Source organism: Ostrea edulis, chromosome 4 (assembly GCF_947568905.1).
Source record: "Ostrea edulis chromosome 4, xbOstEdul1.1, whole genome shotgun sequence".
Lineage (NCBI taxonomy): Eukaryota > Metazoa > Mollusca > Bivalvia > Ostreida > Ostreidae > Ostrea > Ostrea edulis.
In genome coordinates this window covers 77230728-77251598 of record NC_079167.1, presented here as the reverse complement: position 1 = coordinate 77251598, position 20871 = coordinate 77230728, and the positions used below count along the sequence as shown (strand labels likewise).

General features: G+C 35.5%; 1 protein-coding gene and 1 long non-coding RNA gene across 2 annotated transcripts; one reads left to right on the top strand and one right to left on the bottom strand.

The window, feature by feature from the left end:
- Positions 1–183: 183 nt before the first annotated feature.
- On the bottom strand, positions 184–10908 carry LOC130054355 (uncharacterized). Its single transcript, XR_008802660.1, has 4 exons — positions 10422–10908; positions 8222–10315; positions 3962–4142; positions 184–2929 (listed from the first exon to the last, which is right to left on the bottom strand). It is a non-coding gene; the product is annotated as an uncharacterized LOC130054355 (long non-coding RNA).
- A 2093-nt stretch (positions 10909–13001) lies between these two features.
- Positions 13002–17415, top strand: LOC130054346 (uncharacterized). The gene is made up of 4 exons (XM_056163892.1): positions 13002–13060; positions 13618–13755; positions 17017–17131; positions 17213–17415. Exons 2-4 carry the CDS (start codon positions 13626–13628, stop codon positions 17376–17378), a joined length of 411 nt encoding a protein of 136 aa, XP_056019867.1. The 5' UTR covers positions 13002–13060; positions 13618–13625; the 3' UTR covers positions 17379–17415.
- The last annotated feature ends 3456 nt before the right edge of the window (positions 17416–20871 follow it).

The following is a 20871-nucleotide window of genomic DNA, read 5'->3' as shown; positions in this document are numbered from 1 at the left end:
CTTATTTGTCTTAAATTTTGATTTGATATAAAGAGCAAACTGAAATGATAAACCAAAGTTCACATTCAACACCAGTGAGGCAATTGTATACAAATATCAAATTCATATATTACAGAATTCATTAAGATATTTGAATTAGTCTAATCTTTTAATGTTCCATGGTAGCAATGAAAACAGCAGGTCTTTTATTCTCAGTCATATATTTTATTATATTACAGGAGATGTTATATGTACAATTAGTATATATATATATATATATATACATTATATATGTAATTGCATGTGCCAAAAAAATGTATACATACATGAGTAATTCAACCACAGACATATCAATAAATTTGCATTTAATACATTGAATGTAGTCCTTTGATTAAATAATCAACACAGATGGATCCATATGATAATACATGTATTTGTAAAAGAAAAAAAAAGAGTTCCATTTCTCATACAAATGATATCTGTACAAATATCAAAATCAACAAGAGGCCCAGGGGCCACATCGCTCACCTGAGTCACCTTGGCCCTGCTGTTTTGATTTTTAAATGCTATTTTATCAATCTTTATTCTCATGAATAATGTGACCCAAACCTACCTCTAAAGAACACAACATTACTAAAATGAAATCATATAACACAAAGATATGACAAGCATGATATTGCTGTTCTGGATAAGACCAAGGTATGAAGTCATAGGTCTTGGTATGATATGAAAGACTTTGCCATAAGTAATCTATATACAATACATGAAAGCCCTATCTAAAATAGTCCTGGATATACTTAATAAGTTATACTTTCTTAAAAGTAGGTCAAACTCGGAGTTCAGGGTCACAAGGTCAAAGAACATAATATGATTGATTGTTTTAGCTGTTTTCCGCCACACTCAACAATTTTTCAGTTATCTGGTGGTGCCCAGTTTTTATTGGTGGAAGAGAGAACCCAGATACAATGTACCTGGGAAGAGACCACTGACCTTCCGAGTGTAAACTGGGAAACTTTCTCACTTACCGGTGCAAGCAGTATTCGAACCCACGCCAACCACTGAAGAAACATTATTTGTCGAAATGCGCATCTGGTGCATCAAAATTGGTACCGTATAAGTTTCACCTTAAACACAATGTAGTTCAGGACACACTGAATAGGTCAGATTTGTTTTGCCATAAAAATTGTATATACAAGATATGAAAGCTCTAGCTTAAATAGTTCAAGAGATATCTTTAAAGATTTTTCCTTTAAATATATCAGTATATAAAACTTTGATCCCCTATTGTTACCACACCATACCTCCCGGGAAATGATTTTAACAAACTTGAATATGCACTATGTCAGGAAGGTTTAATGTAAATTTGTGTGTTTCATACTAAATTTGAAAAGAATTCTGTTATTCGAATCGTAGATTGATCGCTGTTCGTTATCTTCATCTTTCAGTTATAGAATTTAGTTAAAAATATTCAATTGTTAACATCGACGGACTACAACGGACGCAGACCAATAGCAATATGTCATCTGAGTTTACTCAAGTGACCTAAAATTGTATAATTTTTCTAAAGATTTTGAAAATTGATAATGCTATTAAAGCCTAGTCTGATCCCTTACACTCCATTTCAATAGTTAAGCGTAAAAACAGACTGGAGTGGATGGGGACCAAACTTAAGAAAGCTGTGAGATTAGTTCAATATTCAAACCTACAGTTTTTGAATAATAAGTATTTAACCCAACTGGGATGATTTCATCCAAAATATTTCACTAAAAATATTTGTGGGGATATTAGTTCACACAGACATTATGTTTCAAAATGAGTACGAGTATGGAAATGAACTGGGGTTCAAATTGACTGGCTACGTATACCTAACATGGCTACATCAACAAAGAAAATCACTTGAAGCTGTGAGTTTTTAGGTTATATGTGGGTTTAAGGAATATTTGAAAGTATGCTTGGAAACAAGTATAGTGGGAAAATATGTTAGGAATTATTTAATATTAAATTCATGAGACAGCGATGCAGGAATGCAATGATAGAGGGACTTAACCATGCACTTTTTTTCTGTGCCGTAAATTGAAGATTTTTAATAAGGGGCTCATCTGAAGCTCTAGCGCTCTGACTTGCCCCAATATCTTCTCAAAGAGCTACGATTTTGGGTTTAGTTCTGCATCTAGTTTTTTAGGAGAAGATTTTAAAAGATTTTCCTTGTATATATTTCACATATAAAACTTAGATCCCTTATTGTGACCCCACTCTACCCCTGTGAGCCATGACCTTTAACAAACTTGAATCTGTACTATATATGAATGTAAAACTTTGATACTCGATTGTGACCTCACCCTACCCCCGGATACCATGATTTGCACAAAACAGGAACCTTTTATGTGAATTAAACTTTCCTGGTCCAGTGGTTCTTGAAAAGGTTTTTTAAATGACCCCACCCTATTTTTGCATACCCTTTATCTATTGATGATGCATACCAAGTTTGATTGAAACTGGCCCAGTGGTTCACTCTGGAGAAGAAAATGAAAATGTGAAAAGTTTACAGAGAGACAGACGACAGGCAAAGGTGATCAGAAAAGCTCATTTGAGCCTTTGGCTCAGGTGAGCTAAAAAAGTATATAAACATGTTCAATGTTAAACCTGTTTGTTGTATTGCTTAACAGCTCCATTGCCAGCATCTACCCTTACTGAGCTTACAGTGTCAGACCTTGATATCATCATCATCACTCATTTTGACTATCCAGGCCAAATTAATATTTTTGCAAGGGTGAGGCCTGGCTGTCCAGTCGAGGTTGAAGTTTGTACTTCCACACTTGGCGACCCAGTGGATTGATCCTATCCAATCCTCTAAACTCTAGGTCTCGTTTTAGGATCTCATCCCATGTCAGCTTTGGTCTACCTGTGAAGTTCTTTTCTGTTGATCATGATGCATAACATTCTGACAAATCTGCAAAAATATTTAGAGAAGTGATTAGTAAAAGGTCTTCGTAAAAGGTAGTAAGAAATGTACAATTAGATAAAAATCATAATTTCTATTTCTACAAAGTAAGTGTTTATCAAATGATCAGCTGTAAATATTAATTCACACATCAATTATCATTTTTAAAGATTCAAAGTGATACAGATATCATAAACATTTTATGACAAATATATCATAACTTCAGATTGTTTTTATGAAAAACAAATATATCCCCAGCTCCCCAAATTGGAAGTGCTCCAAATGAAACCTCCAACCCTTTAATGTACTGCATGGTATGGATGATAAAGCATGAGCAGGAACATAAACATTATGAACTCCAATAATTAAGCCACGTAGGAGAAGGATTCACAAACTATTTTACACCCTCCACCCCTACAATCCACCATATTAAGGACAACATTTGGATCTTTGATCTGTCCCTGCAATATGCACATCGCAAATGGCATTGAAGTATTCTACAAAATTTCAAGTCTATCGGATAAGCCGTATAGGAGAAGTATTCACAAGCTATTTTAACATCCTTCACACCTCTTAGATCTACTATTAACTTTTAGAAAAATAATTGGACCCTCCTGTCCCGACAATATGCACATCTACAAATGGCAATGAAGCATTGTACAAAGTTTCAAATCTATCCAATAAGCTATATAGGAGGAGAAGTGTTGAAAAGGTATTTTACATCCTCCACCCCTCTAAGATCTACTATTAACTTTTAGGAAAATAATTGGATCCTTCCGTCCCACCAATATACACATCTACAAATGGCAATGAAGCATTGTACAAAGTTTAAAGTCTATCCGATAAGCCATATAGGAGAAGTGTTCACAAGATTTTGTGGCAGACGGACAAAAAGTACAAAAACAATATGTCTCCCCTGAGAGAGGGGAGACATAATTACAGTACTGCAGCAATATTTTCACTGTATTTCAGTTGGAGGCTGTCAAAATACAAATTATCAATATACTCTTAAGGTGCAAATCAAAACTTGTATATATATACCTTTTCTCAATACATTTTAATGCGTTTTATTTCATCTCTAGTGGACTCTCTTTAGGACTGGCTCATTTTGCTGGGAATATGGGCATCTAGCTATCCTGGTGCCATGCTCTTTTTAATGAATATTGTATTTTCTAGGTTATGTCAAAGCCACTTTTTCTCTTTGATGCAAAATTATGTTTGACTGAAATTAAAGTGAAGGTTATTTAATAAGAAATCTAGTAGACACATTCAAGCAATACCTGTTCCCTACCACTACTAACTATATATTTATTCAACATATGTTCAAATTCAATGGAACCACTGGACTTCATATACTATTTTGTCAAAATGCACAGTATTAATGAAGAGGGTGTTACAACTTACATATATTAATATCTGCTCTAGAACCTGATTTTCATGCACCCATGTTATGATGGACTGTATTATGGTATTTATCAAGCTCTTTCATCTGTCTGTTAGCTTTTTCAAAAATTCAAAATCTTAGTTTATCAATCCTTATACCCACTCAGGTGATCTAATCAGTAATTAAAAAAACTGATTAATCTTTTTGAACATCATATCTAGCAAAGATACTTACGTACATATGTAACTTTAAAATGATACTTATGCCTTGTTCAAACAGCGGTTTTAATGCATATTTTGAATTAAAATTTTCAAACTTTAATGCGCATCAAATATACTTCGTAGAATAGATATAGGCCCCTGCATAATGACAAATTTGGGTCACATGCATCATACCCCTGGTTAGCTATAGATTTATATTTATGCTAATTTTGACTGAAAAACTAATTTTAAAAAACTTAATTGATCGCTAAAAATAGTGAACATTAAGTAATTAGAAAATGCCAGATGTAGATCTGTGCTCTGCAGAGACATACTGGGTCATATATGCATAAAGAAGAAAAAAACTATAAAACAATTCTCTTTGATCCACTGTAAATTGTAGGAAAATATTCGATCCCTGGGTCAGAAGAACGTGAACAACATTAAATGATAATGAAGTATTGTACACAATGGCCTTCGTTTTTGCAGTTACTGCCATTACACCGAAAGTAGGGGGCATGCTTACTGATGGTCCCCCCCCCCCCCAATTGTGGTCCCATCCTACCCCCGGGGGCCATGATTTGAACAAACTTGATTCTGCACTATGTCAGAAAGTTTTCATGTAAAAATCAGTTTTTCTGGCTCAGTGGTTCTTGAGAAGAAGATGTTTAAAGATTTTTCATATATATTTGTATGTAAAACTTTGATCCCCTATTGTGGCCCCATCCAACCCCCAGGGCCCATGATTTGAACAAACTTGAATCTGCATTATGTCAGGAAGCTTTCATGTAAATCTCAGGCCATCATTGAAATATTTTTGTTTGATGTACTCTGACTCACATTTTTCAAGGTGGGTTGGTAGGTAGGGTTTTTTTTTTTTTTTTTTTTTTTTAACGTCATGAAAATTTGTAATATTTTCTTTTAGAATAAGGAGAATTTTCTATTTTTCAAGGGACCCCCCCCCCCCCACCCCAAAAGTTTTAAATTGCTGGAAAAAATGGTCGGGTAGGAGCAAATTTGATTGGTCGGTCGGAGTACATCAAACAAATCAATGTTTATTTTTGGCCTCAGCTTTTCTGGCTTAGTGGTTCTTGAGAAGATGATTTTTAAAGTTTTTCCCTATATATTTGTATGTAAAACTTTGATCCCCCCTTGTGGCCCCATCCTACTCCCGGGGGCCATGATTTGAACAAACTTGAATCTGCAATATGTCAGGAAGCTTTCAGGTAAATTTCAGCTCTTCTGGCCCAGTGGTTCTTGAGAAGAAGATTTTTAAATGACCCCACCCTATTTTTGTGATTATCTCCCCTTTGAAAGGACCATGGCCCTTCATTTGAACAAACTTGAAAGCCCTTCACCAAAGGATGCTTTTGGCCAAGTTTGGTTGAAATTGGCCCAGTGGTTCTGGAGAAGAAGTCGAAAATGTGAAAAGTTTACAGACGGACAGACAGACAGATGACAGACAAAATGTGATCAGAAAAGCTCACTTGAACCTTTGGTTCAGGTGAGCTAAAAATCAATTAAAATATGCAAATTCATTTTTGGGTTGAATGTATTAATTGTTACACAAATTTACTACATGTATATGTATCTATAGTTTACAAATCATTACATTTTGCTAAATGATATAATTATTCTACACATATCATCTAAGATTTTAATTATACAAAATAAGATCATATAAAATCTGTAAATAAATTATGGATCAACAAAATTGTTAAATACTAAGATCTGCTTTCATATTTACTGTACTTAAGGCCACATAAAATTTCATATTTACAGATTATCATCCACGCCCACCCCTCTCAAAATTATCCACCCCATTGTTTTTTATTCTACCTTCTTTTTTTTTAAAAAGAAGTTGAGAACAAATATTTGGCTTGTATATCAAACATTTAGAGCATTTCAATGACTGACCCTAACATTTTGGCATGTTGTGGTTATATTTGACATGTTTGTATTATAAGGGTACCCAAAGATGTGGTAGTTGTGAAGGACTGTTGCAGTGTGATATGCATTTGGTCAAGTGACTGCACATGTATGCCTTGTTAAAATTGATTACTGGAGATGCTATTGAATGTGAAAGTATGCGATACCATGCCATTTCCCAATTCTGTGTTTGGAACTTTTATTATTGAGTGTGCATGTCTTAGACTAGAAGAAGATGATGGCAAACTGAATTGAATAATGTTAAGCAAAAGAACTACAGTACAGTGACTGTTGCTTTGTGGTACAATGATGGTAATTATGACTCATTAATTAGCGGATACGGCAATGGCATATCCTGATCCTGCATAAACTGCATATTCAAACAAGAGGCCCATGGGCCACATCGCTCACCTGATTCACCTTGGCCCATATTTAAAGATTTGTTCTACATATTCGCTTCTAAAACTTTGATCCCTATTTAAGTATTGTGGCCCAACCTACTCACGGGGCCATGATTTCTCCTACCTAAAATCTAACTCCAAAAAACCCCACACAAACATAGCTTGTAAAGGGGATAGGAGGACGTGCCTGGTGTTTAATAATTCAATGTGTACAGGCATTAGAAAAATGTGTATATGCAAAAACATACTTTAAATTGTATGCAAAATGATACCCATGTCTAGTCCTATTATAACGTTGGAAGGAAAATTTGATCTGGCCACCATTGCTACACGACATTTTAAGTTACGAAAAATAAAAAATTTACATATGAACACCTAGGCTTTGTCAAGCTGAGTGAGCAAGTTTGTGCAGAACGAACAAAAATTACACCAAACACAGCGACACCTTTTCGAAATTTTATTTTTACAAACTTGAATCTGCACTACAGAGCTGTATGTCAGGAAGCTTTCATGTAAATTATGTAATCTGCTCTGGCCTAATGGTTCTTGAGAAGAAGATTTTTATGGCCCCATTCTACCCCAGGGGGTCATGATTTTAACAAACCTGAATCTGCACTATGTCAGGAAGTTTTTATGTAAATTTGTACTTTCCTAGCCCAGTGTTTCTTGAGAAGATGATTTTTAAAGATTTTCCCTTTATATTTGTATGTAAAATATTTGATCCCCTATTGTGGCCCCATCCTACCTATGGGGGTCATGATTTGAACAAACTTCAATCTACACTATGCCAGGAAGCTTTCATGTAAATTTCAGCTCTTCTGGTCCAGTGGTTCTTTAGGAGAAAATTTTTAAATGACCCAACCCTATTTTTGCAATTTTGTAATTATATCTTCCCTTTAAAAGGGGGTGTGGACCTTTATTTGAACAAACTTGAAAGCCCTTCACAAAGGATGCTTTTTGTCAAGTTTGGTTGAAATTGGCCCAGTGGTTCTTGAGAAGAAGTCAGAAATGTGAAAGTTTACAGACAGACGGACATCAGGGGATTGGAAAAGCTCATTTAAACTTTCAGCTCAGGTGAGCTAAAAATTACTATTATTCAAAAAAGCACAAAAGAATGTTCAACTTCAGTGTTACATGAAAATGTACTTCAAAATCACTTAAAAACAATTATAATATTGCTGTATGAAAATTTTCTGTCCAAAGAAAACAATGTAAAAAAAAATATGAAGTAATCTACACTCTACAGCAACATGCGAGTATAATGAACGGGAAATATATATTCTGAAAAATAAAAAATACACCACCTGCCCCATTTTTTTCCAAGCAAGGATGGAAATCTAAAAAATAATTTTATGACTATGTGGCCTAAAATATTTTGTATACTTACTAATTTCAAAACTCGAAAAGGAAATGTTATCCATGTGAAGCACTCTGTTCATCCTCTGGGGAAGACAATCTTAGATTTGCAGTTTGTGTCATGACTACACCATGATATCTTCTAATCTCGTCATACTATCAGAAAGTAGTTTTGGCAGTTGGCAAGTGTATCAATGGTGTAACTTCTTCATGATCAGATCTTCTGTACTGTGTCATATTCAGCATAAAGTAACAAGGGCTATCATCTAGTTCTGAGGTACTGAGGAAGTGCTGTTTTTCTCAACACAGCCTTTCTTCTGGTATTCTTAGGGATACTTTATTCATCTTTTAATTACATTTCCTTCTTGGAGATTAAAAGTTGAAGACCACTGAAAGAAAAAGAAGTGATTTAATGAGTTCCATGTACAACTGTAGTTTATCGAATGTGCTGACCAGAATATTATCTAACTGTAGCCCCCCTCCCCGATCAAGCATGCAATGTCATACATGTATCTGAAATCAATACTTATAAAAATTAATTAAAATTAAAATGTTCAAATCTACAATCTTGTTACACATCTCCTATATTTTTTACTTATCATAACTTTGAATTTTTAATAAGTGTGTCCTTTTGTCCACAAACTTTAACAACCCCTCATAAACAATTTACAAATATGATATCAGAAATAATAATCTAAAAACATTATCCTGTTGTTCATAGATGCCATCAACACTAAGAGTATAACAAATAACAAAAGCTCTCCTGACATTGTCCCATTCTGAAAGAAATGATGTGCTTATATCCCCAAAGGCAGGGGGTTACCCAGAATTGTGTCTAGAGAGAGGAATAATATTTATGGAATTAACCAAAAAATTAGTTATAAATTTTTAAAATTTTTAGCTATGAATTCATGTTAAAAAATTGGTAGCTCAGTGGTAACAGAGCATTTGCTTCATGATGAAGAAATCATGGTTTCGAGTCATGCTAATGTACTTTATTTAGGGTGTAAATGTAGGTAGTGAGGTGAATGCTCCATCGTCATATTTAGCATTCAAAAGAGAAAGTTGCTGGTCTTTCAGATGAGACCTTCAAACACCACATGCATGCGTCTAAAGGTGTCGCACTTCATATTACTGAAATATTCTCTACAAGTATTATACTAAAATCAAACAAACACATATAATCATATACATGTTAAAAATCTTAATTTTAGAAATTTCTTCTTCTGACAAAATGATGCGCAAGCATATAAATGGAAGCTATGCCACTATATGTCATGACACTGTACAGCTTGATCAGTTTATACATCACATAAACAATCACAGATGTAAACAATCAAGAAAAACTCAGTACACAACATCATCCCTTAATTTTGTATTGTAGCTGAAGATCATTCTTCCAAGATCGAAATGCAGCTTGGAAATGATTAGCGAGGGTTGAATTATTCTTAAAAAGTAGATTGAAAGCAAAAGGTAACTGCCAAAGTTACCAGGAGACAATAATCCAAACATCGTTCGAATTTCCTCCACTGCCACCTAAAGTGCACGTGTAAACCACGCGTGTGACACCACAGCCCGACAGGCTACATTGTAAACAAGTAAAATGCATTCAGAGTAATAGTTTTACATATCATATTCTGTTTGGTTTATAGTCTTAGTAGAACTTACATACCTATGCGGTACGCCTGTAGCTGTACCATGTACGTACTGCAAGCAGTGCGGCGTAATGTACATTTGCATCCTCAGGGATTTCAACCCGGACAAAGTGGAACATGCCAATCCGAATACATATACATCTTTCTTTTTATTTTTGCATTTTTATTTATTTATCTATTTATTATTTATGTCATGGCGTTGGAAAAAACTTCAAAGTAGGGAGACAGATGTAAAGGGGTATACGTTCCAATCATCCAAAAAATGTGCCATGTGGGGGGTGGGGTAGGGGGGTTGATTCCTAAGGACCTGGCGCATTTCTTTTTGTGAAATTCTATCCAAAATCAATATGAATTCTTAGTATACAGAGTACATTAACTGCAAAGATTATATTTCAAAAAGAAAAAAAAAACCAAACAGTTCACGCAGATTTATCACTTTTATCATCGAAATTTTCAGTAACTCGGGTACTCTGTCGCTAATCTCAGCGAGATTCGTCGAGGTTGGATATTTGGACTGACGCCTCTTCCGAGGCGTCAGTCCAAATATCCAGCCTCGACGAATCTCGCTGAGATTACTCTGTCGCTTGTACATAACACGATCGGTATGAAACACCATTTAATCAGTCTATGTAATAAAAAACCCATTGATAACATGCAAAAAATTTCTTTCAACCGTGTTTACTTACCTCAGATGGGCCAACTTCTTTCCCTGGAAAACTCCATTATGATGATATCACAAATGACGTCATTTAAAACAGAGCATGCGCACTTCGAAAGTGTGTAAGCCATGCTCGCAAGGAAAAAAGATGGACGAGTGCTAAATCTTTACACACCTGTTACACACATCTCATAAATCCTGTTAAGTAAACACTTCAGGATTTTGATGGTAGATGACCTATTTAATGATTTTATGCTGATTTTTATAAAAATCCAACTGAACACCACCATTTCCGTGTTCCTTTGGCCGACCCCGTGTTGATTTACACGTGTGCCTTCTTATTCACTGGTTCAATTGACAGGGCTTACAAACACACACACACACACACACACACACACACACACACACACACACACACACACACACACTGTTCCAACCAATGATTCATTTATGACGACCATTTGATCGGATAGTTTTAATGGGTACATTTTGCAGGTTCCTTGTCCATTTTCTATATATGCCTTACTTTTTACACTATTCTAAATTAAATTTTTTCATAATATAGCTTTAATTATACTACATATCATGAATACAATCTAAATACCATTATATTGAGTTATACTGAAAACCACAATTACGCGAAATATATATACTACTCAAATTTGATAAGGATAATAGATAATTTAATGTTTAAAAAATAATAACTGCATAACTGGCAATATTGTGTCCAAGTGAAATCAAAAACGTCTTCAACAAACTTGCACGTGCATTTCATGCCATGGGAAATGCGTTTCTCATCACAGTTTATGCTTTTGCTACCATTGCACGATTTTCACTCAGGCATCGGTGTCTGATTCTTTCTAAAATTTCAAACTCACTTGAGAGTTTACACTACGTTTATCAACACAATGCCCCCTCAACGTGTAAGGCGTCGCCTGATGACAGAACAACTGGGCAGATGTATTGGAATGCTTGACGCTGGCTATTCACAACGTGACGTTGCAAATGCACTAAACGTCAGCCAGAGCGTTGTAAACAGGGCCTGGAACCGACAGCAAACTTTTGGTACAGCAGCACAACGACATGGGGGTGGTCGTCAAAGGTCGATAACCCAACGCCAATACCATTTTGTGGCTCTTCAGGCACGACGCCATCCCTTCTGGACAGCAACCAGCCTACGTAACGACCTCCTGAACGCCTCGGGGGTGAATGTGTCCACTCAGACGATACGGAATCGGCTTCACAATGCAGGTCTCAACTCGAGAAGGGCATGTGTTCGAGTCCCTCTGACTGTTCGACACCGGCGGGAGCGATTGGACTGGGCTGAAGATCATGTCACTTGAACACAGAATGATTGGGTTCAAGTTCTGTTCACCGATGAGTCCAGGTATTGTTTGGACTTTACAGACAGGAGGCAACGAGTGTGGCGACGACAACGTGAACGTTCCCATGATGCCAACATCAGTGAACATGACCGTTATGGTGGTGGTTCCATCATGGTCTGGGGTGGAATCAACAGGGATGGAAGAACAGATCTTCATGTCCTGGAGAGAGGAACAATGACGGGGGTGCGGCACCGGGATGAGATCCTCGATGTTTACGTAAGACCCTACGGTGGTGCTGTTGGCCCCGAGTTCAACCTGATGGATGATAACGCCCGTCCTCATCGCGCCAGGGTGGTGGAGCAGTACCTTCAGCAGAAGACAATTATCCGTATGGCCTGGCCAGCGCGCTCGCCGGACTTGAACCTGATTGAGCATGTATGGAACATGCTGCAGGTTGCCCTTTCACGCCGTATAGCACAACCCACGACTTTGGCAGAGCTCGGAAACGCCCTCGTGGAAGAGTGGAACAACCTTCCCATTGGAAAAATCCGGGTGCTTATTGACAGCATGGCTCGATGTTGTCAAGCCGTCATTGATGCAAGGGGAGGCCATACCCGGTATTGACACTTCATCGAATAAGTGTAATGATGGACTATCCCCAAAACCTGTGTAATTCTTTCTCTGGTTTGCTGTGAACTTTTTGTAATGAAATGCCTTTCGGTGTTGTTATCAGATTTCAAGCATTCCGTATTGATAAAGTTCATGCCGTTCATGAATTTTCATTCATAACCTGAGTAAACACGTTTCTGAGTCAAATTTATGTCTTTTGTTATGTTAGTGGTAAATTACACACATATAACCTAGTGATCCTTATCAAATTTTGAGTAGTATATACTTTCCCGAACGACTCATTAAGATCAGATGATATTTTGTTTTGTTGTATACACGAAACATGAAATGTCTTGCTATACCAGTTTTATGAAGTGCTATCACATTTCCCTTTATATACTTTCAAAAAAAAAATCTTTGAAGTTTATGATTTATCGTGTAAGTTTTGAAATAACGGTTATTATTGCCCATTGGTTTTTGTTCAGTTTGTAATAATGGCTGGTATGGAGAAAACTGCTCTGCACGATGTAACGAGAACTGTGTCAATCAGTCATGTGACCATATCATAGGCAGCTGTACACACGGATGTAAACCGGGATGGAGGACTCCCAACTGCAAACAGAGTAATTTTAATTTGACGTTTCTTGGTTTTTTGATGTATACTTTTCTATGCTTGGCATCTCTTCAAAGTTTAGTTCTTTCAAATAGTAGTGTGTGCATAGCTTGAGTTTTTAAATATGAAAAATAAATAAATACAATATATAATCAAATATATTTTAAAAACATTTGGTATAGGTTATTCAAATGCATATTGAACTACTTCATATATTGCATTAATATAATAAGGATTAATTCTTTACTAATTATTTACAAAATTCAAATTAATCATATGATTGGAATTTTGTATGTTTAGAATTTCTGTGAAGATTTGGATACAGTTTACCAAGTTACATACATACATTATACATGTACAGCAAATGAAAGACAATATATATAAACATTTTATTTTACGTGCAATTTGTAAACAATTAACAATATAGTGTCGGAAATACTTTTCCGTGAAACTGTCAGGTTTTTTTATGTCTTTATCTACGTTTGACATAAATGTGTATTGTTATGTAGGAAATGCTCGAGGGATAAATCATTAATTTGATATTGTTTCCCCTTAATATTATTCTAGAATGCTCCATGGGAACCTACGGCAAAGATTGTGTAAATCACTGCAGCAGTCATTGCAGAAATATGACATGTAATCCAATCACTGGACCTTGTCTGGAGAGCTGTACACCTGGTTACTTAGGGAGTTTCTGCAACAATCGTATGTAGTCGTTTAAGAATAGTAATTTTACACTTATTTTGGGCGTCAAGCTATATACAACTTTTGGAATGTAAATTCACACATATATAGAGTTCGAATTCTATTTAATCCTGATCACAGGCACCAAGGACCTTCCATCCATAATCGACTGAGTTATGAGACTGGCTAAATACAAAAGAATGCATTTTGAAATAGGTCCAAGTGAACGTAATTGTCCCCTACCTGAAAAATATTAATTCATTTTATTGATTCACCAAACATGTTGGCATACAATCATGTTACACAATGAAGGGTGAAAATTACGAACAGTGATCAATCTCATAACTCCTATACGCAATGCAAAACAAAGAGTTGGCCAAACATTGATCCCTAAACTTACCATAGGTGGGATCAAGTGCCTAGGAGGAGTAAGCATCCCCTGTCGACCGGTCACACCATCCGTGAGTCCTCTATCTTGATCAAGTAAACGGAACTCACAATTTGAGATATATAATGATAATAAACTAAATACTTACAGTTCATATACATATATATGAATACGGGTATATATATATTTGACATGTACATGTGACGTCATACTGTATGTATGCAATTTAGTAATACATATACCATTAGTATAACCATAGCACTTTACTTTTGTTGCACAATTCAAAATATGCATATACAAATTCATAACCTTGTACCATGAACTGTATTGACAAGGTTGCATAGTAATTTACAATGCTTTTCCTTTGATATATCATCATTTGAATTGTAGATGTTCAAAGGGTAATATTTCTTTCTTATATCTTTATACATAAAGCAGTTATTTAAAGAATGCAAATCGTCTTCAAAAGAAGTTTTACAAAACTGAGAGAAACGGTTTGGAATACATGGTTTTGAATACATAACATTTTCAATTTCTAAAGAGTGGGCAGATATTCTTAACTTTGTTAATTTAGAGCATACTACTTTCACTATTGGAAATTTCAAATAGTCTTGTAATTCATAGTTCTTTCTAATTTTACTACAGAATAGTAATTTTGCACGTTTAAAGAATTCGATCTTTTGTAGTTGTATTATTATCAATATAGTAATTCTTCAAGGAGTTGTAAAATATGCTTTCATTAATATCTAATGATGAAAGATTTAATTTATTTCGTAATCTTTTTATTTGTCCCTGCCAATTTCCTTGTGTGCCAGTATCATAAAGGCTATCATTTTCCAATTTTGCAGCCATAGGTATTGGATTTCTAATGCTATTTTCATCATCATAGATTTTAGCATCACTTCATATATCAATATTCCGTGAAATATGAGATATAATGATATATATTAGAGTACTAATGTCTATCCTCAGAATAATGCATGAATCCATAATCATATTCATGTATAACAATGTGTCATTTACGTTGTTGACTCAGTGGTAAGGATTTTCGCCTTAAGACAGGGATACTGTCATTTCGAGACCCGCTCGTGCTTTCGTTATGTCAAACATTTGTCCTAGAAATAAGTATTGAGTGTTCCTTCACCAAACATTCGGCATTTAGAAGTGTGAGCCGCGGGTCTATCGGATGAAAACTTAAAAATGGAGGTTTCGTGTTGCAGCAGGCGTCGGTACGTTAAAGAACCCATTTTGTAACGCCTAACTTTGATTGAAGAGTTATCGAAGGGACATGATAAAAACAGACAAAACAACTCAAAAGTCCTAAATAACTTTTGTAATGCACTGTACGTGTTTTCAATGTTTTCGTTTATATATTACTCAAAATCACCTACGCTATCAAAGAAAGTTCTAGATCTTAGTTTAAACATTAACGAAAAATATCAAATTGTTTCACACACTGGTGTTTTTTTCCAAAATAGGGCGGGCAAATCAGGCACTACTATAAGTTTGAAAGCCCAGCGCAGAAATACAAACAGAAGACAAAACCTGTTAATGACGGATCAATAATAGGCGTATAACATAGTATTGCTCCTTTTTCATTAAATGAGATTATCTGTATTTTATGTATTTAAGCATGTGACAAAGGAAGATATGGAATAAACTGCTCCCAGAATTGTTCTCAGAACTGCCTCGGTGAATGTGATAATGTTGGCGGATCCTGCACATGTTGCTCTGGGTGGACGGGGTCCGCTGACTGTAGTGAAAGTAAATGTCGAACTCATATTTATAAACAATTACTTCATCTACCTACCGAAATGTCAAATATCAAGCTTGTTTAAAGCTCTTGTAAAGATCAATTACCTAAGTTTTTTTTTTTAGATATAAATCATGACAGCAATGCTGCCTGGGTCAAGCCTTAGGACATTTTGACTATCTGCATAAGGCAATAAATATAACATTTTAAACCTCCTCCCTCCTTCGTGAACTAGAAATCACAATGGGGATCAAAGTTATTCTTCCAAAGAAAACCATGCCATATATATATATATATATATATATATATATATATATATATATATATATATATATATATAAGTTACATATTTACATTTACCTCCTCAACTTACCACTTGAATCCATACAAATAGAATAGTGCGTAAAACTACCCACACACAGTCGGGTGTACCAACAGTATATTACTAATAACAATTTTCATCTAATTGACAGGATATGCTAAGTTAAGTAAATCCAATATACCATATGCTTTTATTAACCAAACCGTTGACATTTTTCGCTAACACGATACACAAGAGAAGTATTCTGTTTTGTTCAAAATGTAATTAACGTCTAGAGATATTTACAACTCTGAATTTCAAACATTCTTTGATTTCTCTGAACTTAAATAGCCTTGACGTTGAAAAAGTCAAAAACTTTACTTGGAATATCATTTCCCCAAATCGAATTCCACTTGACAGGTTTTCCTTGGAGGGTATGTACACTGTAGTGACGGTTTTACTCGAATATCTAAAGTGATAACTGTTTCTTCATTTGATACCAAAGTTATCGGCGTTTATACTTTTTCTTATCATTGTTCGTTATCTTCCCCTTTCATCTTTCGAACCTAGTCGACCAGTACTGTTTTACACCTGTATTACCAATGAATGTATCTGTTGATCTCTGTAGAATCTTTCTTACCTATTGTGGGTCATTTTGAGTTAGTTACCCCATAGTTGTACAACAAATAATATTAAACATTTTCAAATAATTCTCTCCCCCAAAAATCTAGAATCTGAATGTTTAAGGAAATTGTTGTCTATCACAAATTGTAATTTTTCATATCTTCTAGTGATCGAAAGTAATAATGAATTTAAAATTTGAATATTGTTTTCTTTCAGAGTCACCTATTGTCAGTAATGACGAGTATAGTACTGCGGATGCCTACATCGCAGCCTTGTCTATCTCACTGGTTATCAACTTGAGCCTGGTCGTTGTCATTGTTATATTATTGAGGTAAAAATGTTTGAGGGTTATGAATATTCTGCACGAGTCGATAAAGCCTCTGTAATTCATATCAATTCTACTATATTGTAGGCAACTCTATAACAGAAAACAAGAGAAAGGTTCGTCTGACTATGTTACTAGTGCCGAAATATCACCGCCATCACAAGTGAGCAATAACGATCTACACCAGTATCAGGAACTCAACATGCCCAATGATAATTCATATCAGAATCTGTCATTAAGAGATCGTTCATAAAATGCATTTTGAATTAAACTGATTCTTCTCGTTTTCATTATGATGATTTTTATTGATGAAACGTGAAAATAACATACCGTGATCAATTTCATAACTCATATAAGCAATACAAAATAGATAGATGGGCAAACACGGACCCCTAGGTATACCAGAAGTGGGATCAGGTGCCTAGGAGGAGTAAGCATCCTCTGAAGACCGGTCAAACCCCCAAGAGACCTATTTCTTGACCAGGTAAACGGAGTTATTCGCAGCCAAAATCAGTGTGTCAAGAACGGTCTAGCAATTGGTATCAAACACGCCAGATAGCATTTCACACAATGATAGGTTGTATTGGCAAACTAGATCGTTATAACGACCATAGAATTTGCGAAATGCTAACTTTAAACGAGACTGTTGAAACCCCTGTACCATCAACTTGTTTGTCAGTAGCTTGCTTAGATTTAAAACTGACCATACACAGAACAAGCTCTTGCGTATCGAACCTGTTAAGAGATATAAACACCATATGTAGGTGATAATGGAATACTGCTTCATAAATATGGGAAGATGGCGATGGAGAAGCTAAAATCATCCCGTTTGTCATACAGTTGAGTCGTTAGTTTGCGTTAATGTCTACTTTCAGTAAAACATTTAAGTTTGACGCAGAAGTGGATGACTCTGTGGTGTCTTTTATTTCGAGTTCACAAGGATATATCGAGTCGACATATCAATGAAAGCTATTATTATTAATAGATAAAACGTCGTCCATACATATTAATATTGAATTGAAGGCCACAACAAGATATTTTTCTTCTCAAGTAGAAGTGTTTTTGATAAATTCTGTTTCTTATGAATATAAAAAAATGTCAGCTAACAAAGGAGCACAATAATCAACATAACCATACGTTAATCCTTGATGCATACAATTTATTGCTAAAGTGCAACATTTAGTGGCGAAGGTTTGGCACAATCCATTTAAAATTCAAATGTGTCCCTGTGGCAAACCCAGGGAATCGCTAAACACCCGGGGATTACCTCCCTTTGACATTGGCGCAAAGCGCTCCCACAGGTAACTGTCCATCGTGAACTTCCCATAGTTATGTAGCAATATTCCATTATCACCTGCATATGGTGTTTATATCTCTCAATTGATTCGAAACGCAAGAGCTTGTTCTGCGTATGATCAGTTTTTTAAATCGAGACAAGCTACTGACCAAGAAATCGATGGTACAGGGGTTTCAACGGTCTCGTTTAAAGTCAGTATTTCGCAACTTCTATGGTCGTTATAACGATGTAGTTTTCCAATACAACCTATCATTGGGTGAAATGCTGTCTGAAGTGTTTCATACCGATTGTTAGACGGATCTTCGCTCCCTGATTTTGACTACGGATAACTCCGTTCATCTGATCAAGATGTAGGGCTTACGGCGGGTGTGACCGGGCAACAGGGGATGCTTACTCCTCCAAGGCACACGATCCCACCTTTGGTGTGTCCCGGGGTCCGTATTTGCCGAACTATCTATTTGGTATTGCTTATAGTAGTTATGAGATTGATCATTATTCGTTATATTCACTTAATGAAATTTTTCAAGGGACCTTCAACCATAAAAAGTAAAGAATCGTGGATTTCTTACCATATTGGGGATTGTTTGGCATTGACGATTTATCTCTCCTAAATATCAGATTAGAAATACAAAAGGTTGATACCTACAACCTCGTTTGTGGCACTCCAAGTCTTTTGATTCTGACTATGAATTACTCCTGATAAAGATATAGGGCTCACGGCGGGTGTGACCGGTCGACAGCGGATGCTTACTCCTCCAAGGCACCTGATCCCACCTCTGGTATATTCAGGGACCTGTGTTTGCCCAACTCTCTATTTTGTATTCCTTATAGAATTTATGAGGTTGATTACTGTTTGTTATCTTCACTTTTTCATTTGGCACGACAATATTAACCACCAAATGTTACCGCATTACTTAACTAGGTTGAGGGATCATTTAAACCTGCTTTGTTTATTCTTTTTATAAAGTTAGTACAATATTAACTTCTCTGTTTTTGAATATTAGAATGACATAAGAGGAAAACAGCTAATGACAGGTTGTGTTTGCAAATTATAACATGAGAAGGGTCATAAAATTTGCGAAATGCATACTTTAAACGAGACTGTTGAAATCCTGTAATATCAACTGATATCAAGAAATATTGAACCACTATTGACGTATACACAATTATAAAACCCGCACGATTGTTCTCGAAAGCTGAAAATAAATATTCCTCAAAGACTATAGCGGATTCAAATGTTTACGCTTTTTCTGCTAGGAAATTCTGACATTGGCGTTATTGTGTCGTAAACCATTTAGTTATAGGATATTGTGCTTTATATTTACTGCACCTGTTTATTATACCTGTATACTATGCTAGCAATAATATATGTATGTGGGAGGATTCTTCGGATTTACCTGAAACTAATTATTCCTCTCAAATAATAAACTGTTAATTTACTTGTATCGGTTGAGCATCACTGAAGAGATATTATTGGTCGAAATGTGCATCTGATGCAACAAAATTGGCACCATATAAGATTTACATTATGACTCCTGAGCCGAGGTTTGTGCTGGTGGACGGTTAGTCCCCGAGGGTCTCTACAGCCCAGTAGCTAAGCACTTCGTTACTAGCTTGAAAAAAAGGATGTATATTTAATTACTGTTATAAAATTTAGAAATTCATTTCAAAATCAAGGATTATCTCCCTCACACATAGCTTTTATCCTTAAACGAATTTGACTCCATTTTTTTTTTGTCACACTGTTTTTCCCTAAAATAGCTCTAAAACTTCATTGTTATTTCGGATTTCAAACATTTCGGTTGAGCATCACTGAAGAGGAATTATTTGTCGAAATGCGCATTTGGTGCCATAAAATTGGTACCGTATAAATTTTACATTATAGAAATAGATTTTGAAAATATCGATATAAAAGGACAACAACTTCTATTAAAAGTATTCTTTACTAACATATACGTACATATCACGTGTTATCTTCACCTTTCATTTAACCATCGAGCATGCATCTCTGCTGGTGGACAGTTTGTCCCCGAGGATACTTGTCATTTGATATATGTTCTTTCATAAATATAAACAATAACGAGACAATACTGGCTGACGGGTCGCCCAGTATAGCAAAGTGTCACTCTGTGAAGTCTATATGGGACCACAGGCTCGAACAAATTTTTTGGTTTTCCTCGCATTATCCTTCGAAATATGAAAGTGTTGTCGTATGTACAGTCATCAGATTATCAGCTTTGGTACAGAAACGAAAATTCATATACTCAAATTAAAGACTGCCATGTTCCTTTAAGAGGTATTTTTGAAGATTCATGTTCCGATCTCATGTGCTCAATCTTAAAATGTTCTGTAAAAAATTGTAAAACTTATGATATACTGATCACTAGAATTTCATTTAGTAGTAATTTCCCCAGACATAGTTTCTGTATCAAAGTTTTTGACATTTTTA

Excerpts from the sequence above, each read along its gene's own strand:
- LOC130054346 (XM_056163892.1), top strand. The coding sequence starts at position 13,626 with ATGGGAACCTACGGCAAAGATTGTGTAAATCACTGCAGCAGTCATTGC. Across the intron at positions 13,756-17,016 it reads AGGGAGTTTCTGCAACAATC|AGTCACCTATTGTCAGTAAT; the intron begins GTATGTAGTCGT and ends GTTTTCTTTCAG. Across the intron at positions 17,132-17,212 it reads GTCATTGTTATATTATTGAG|GCAACTCTATAACAGAAAAC; the intron begins GTAAAAATGTTT and ends ACTATATTGTAG.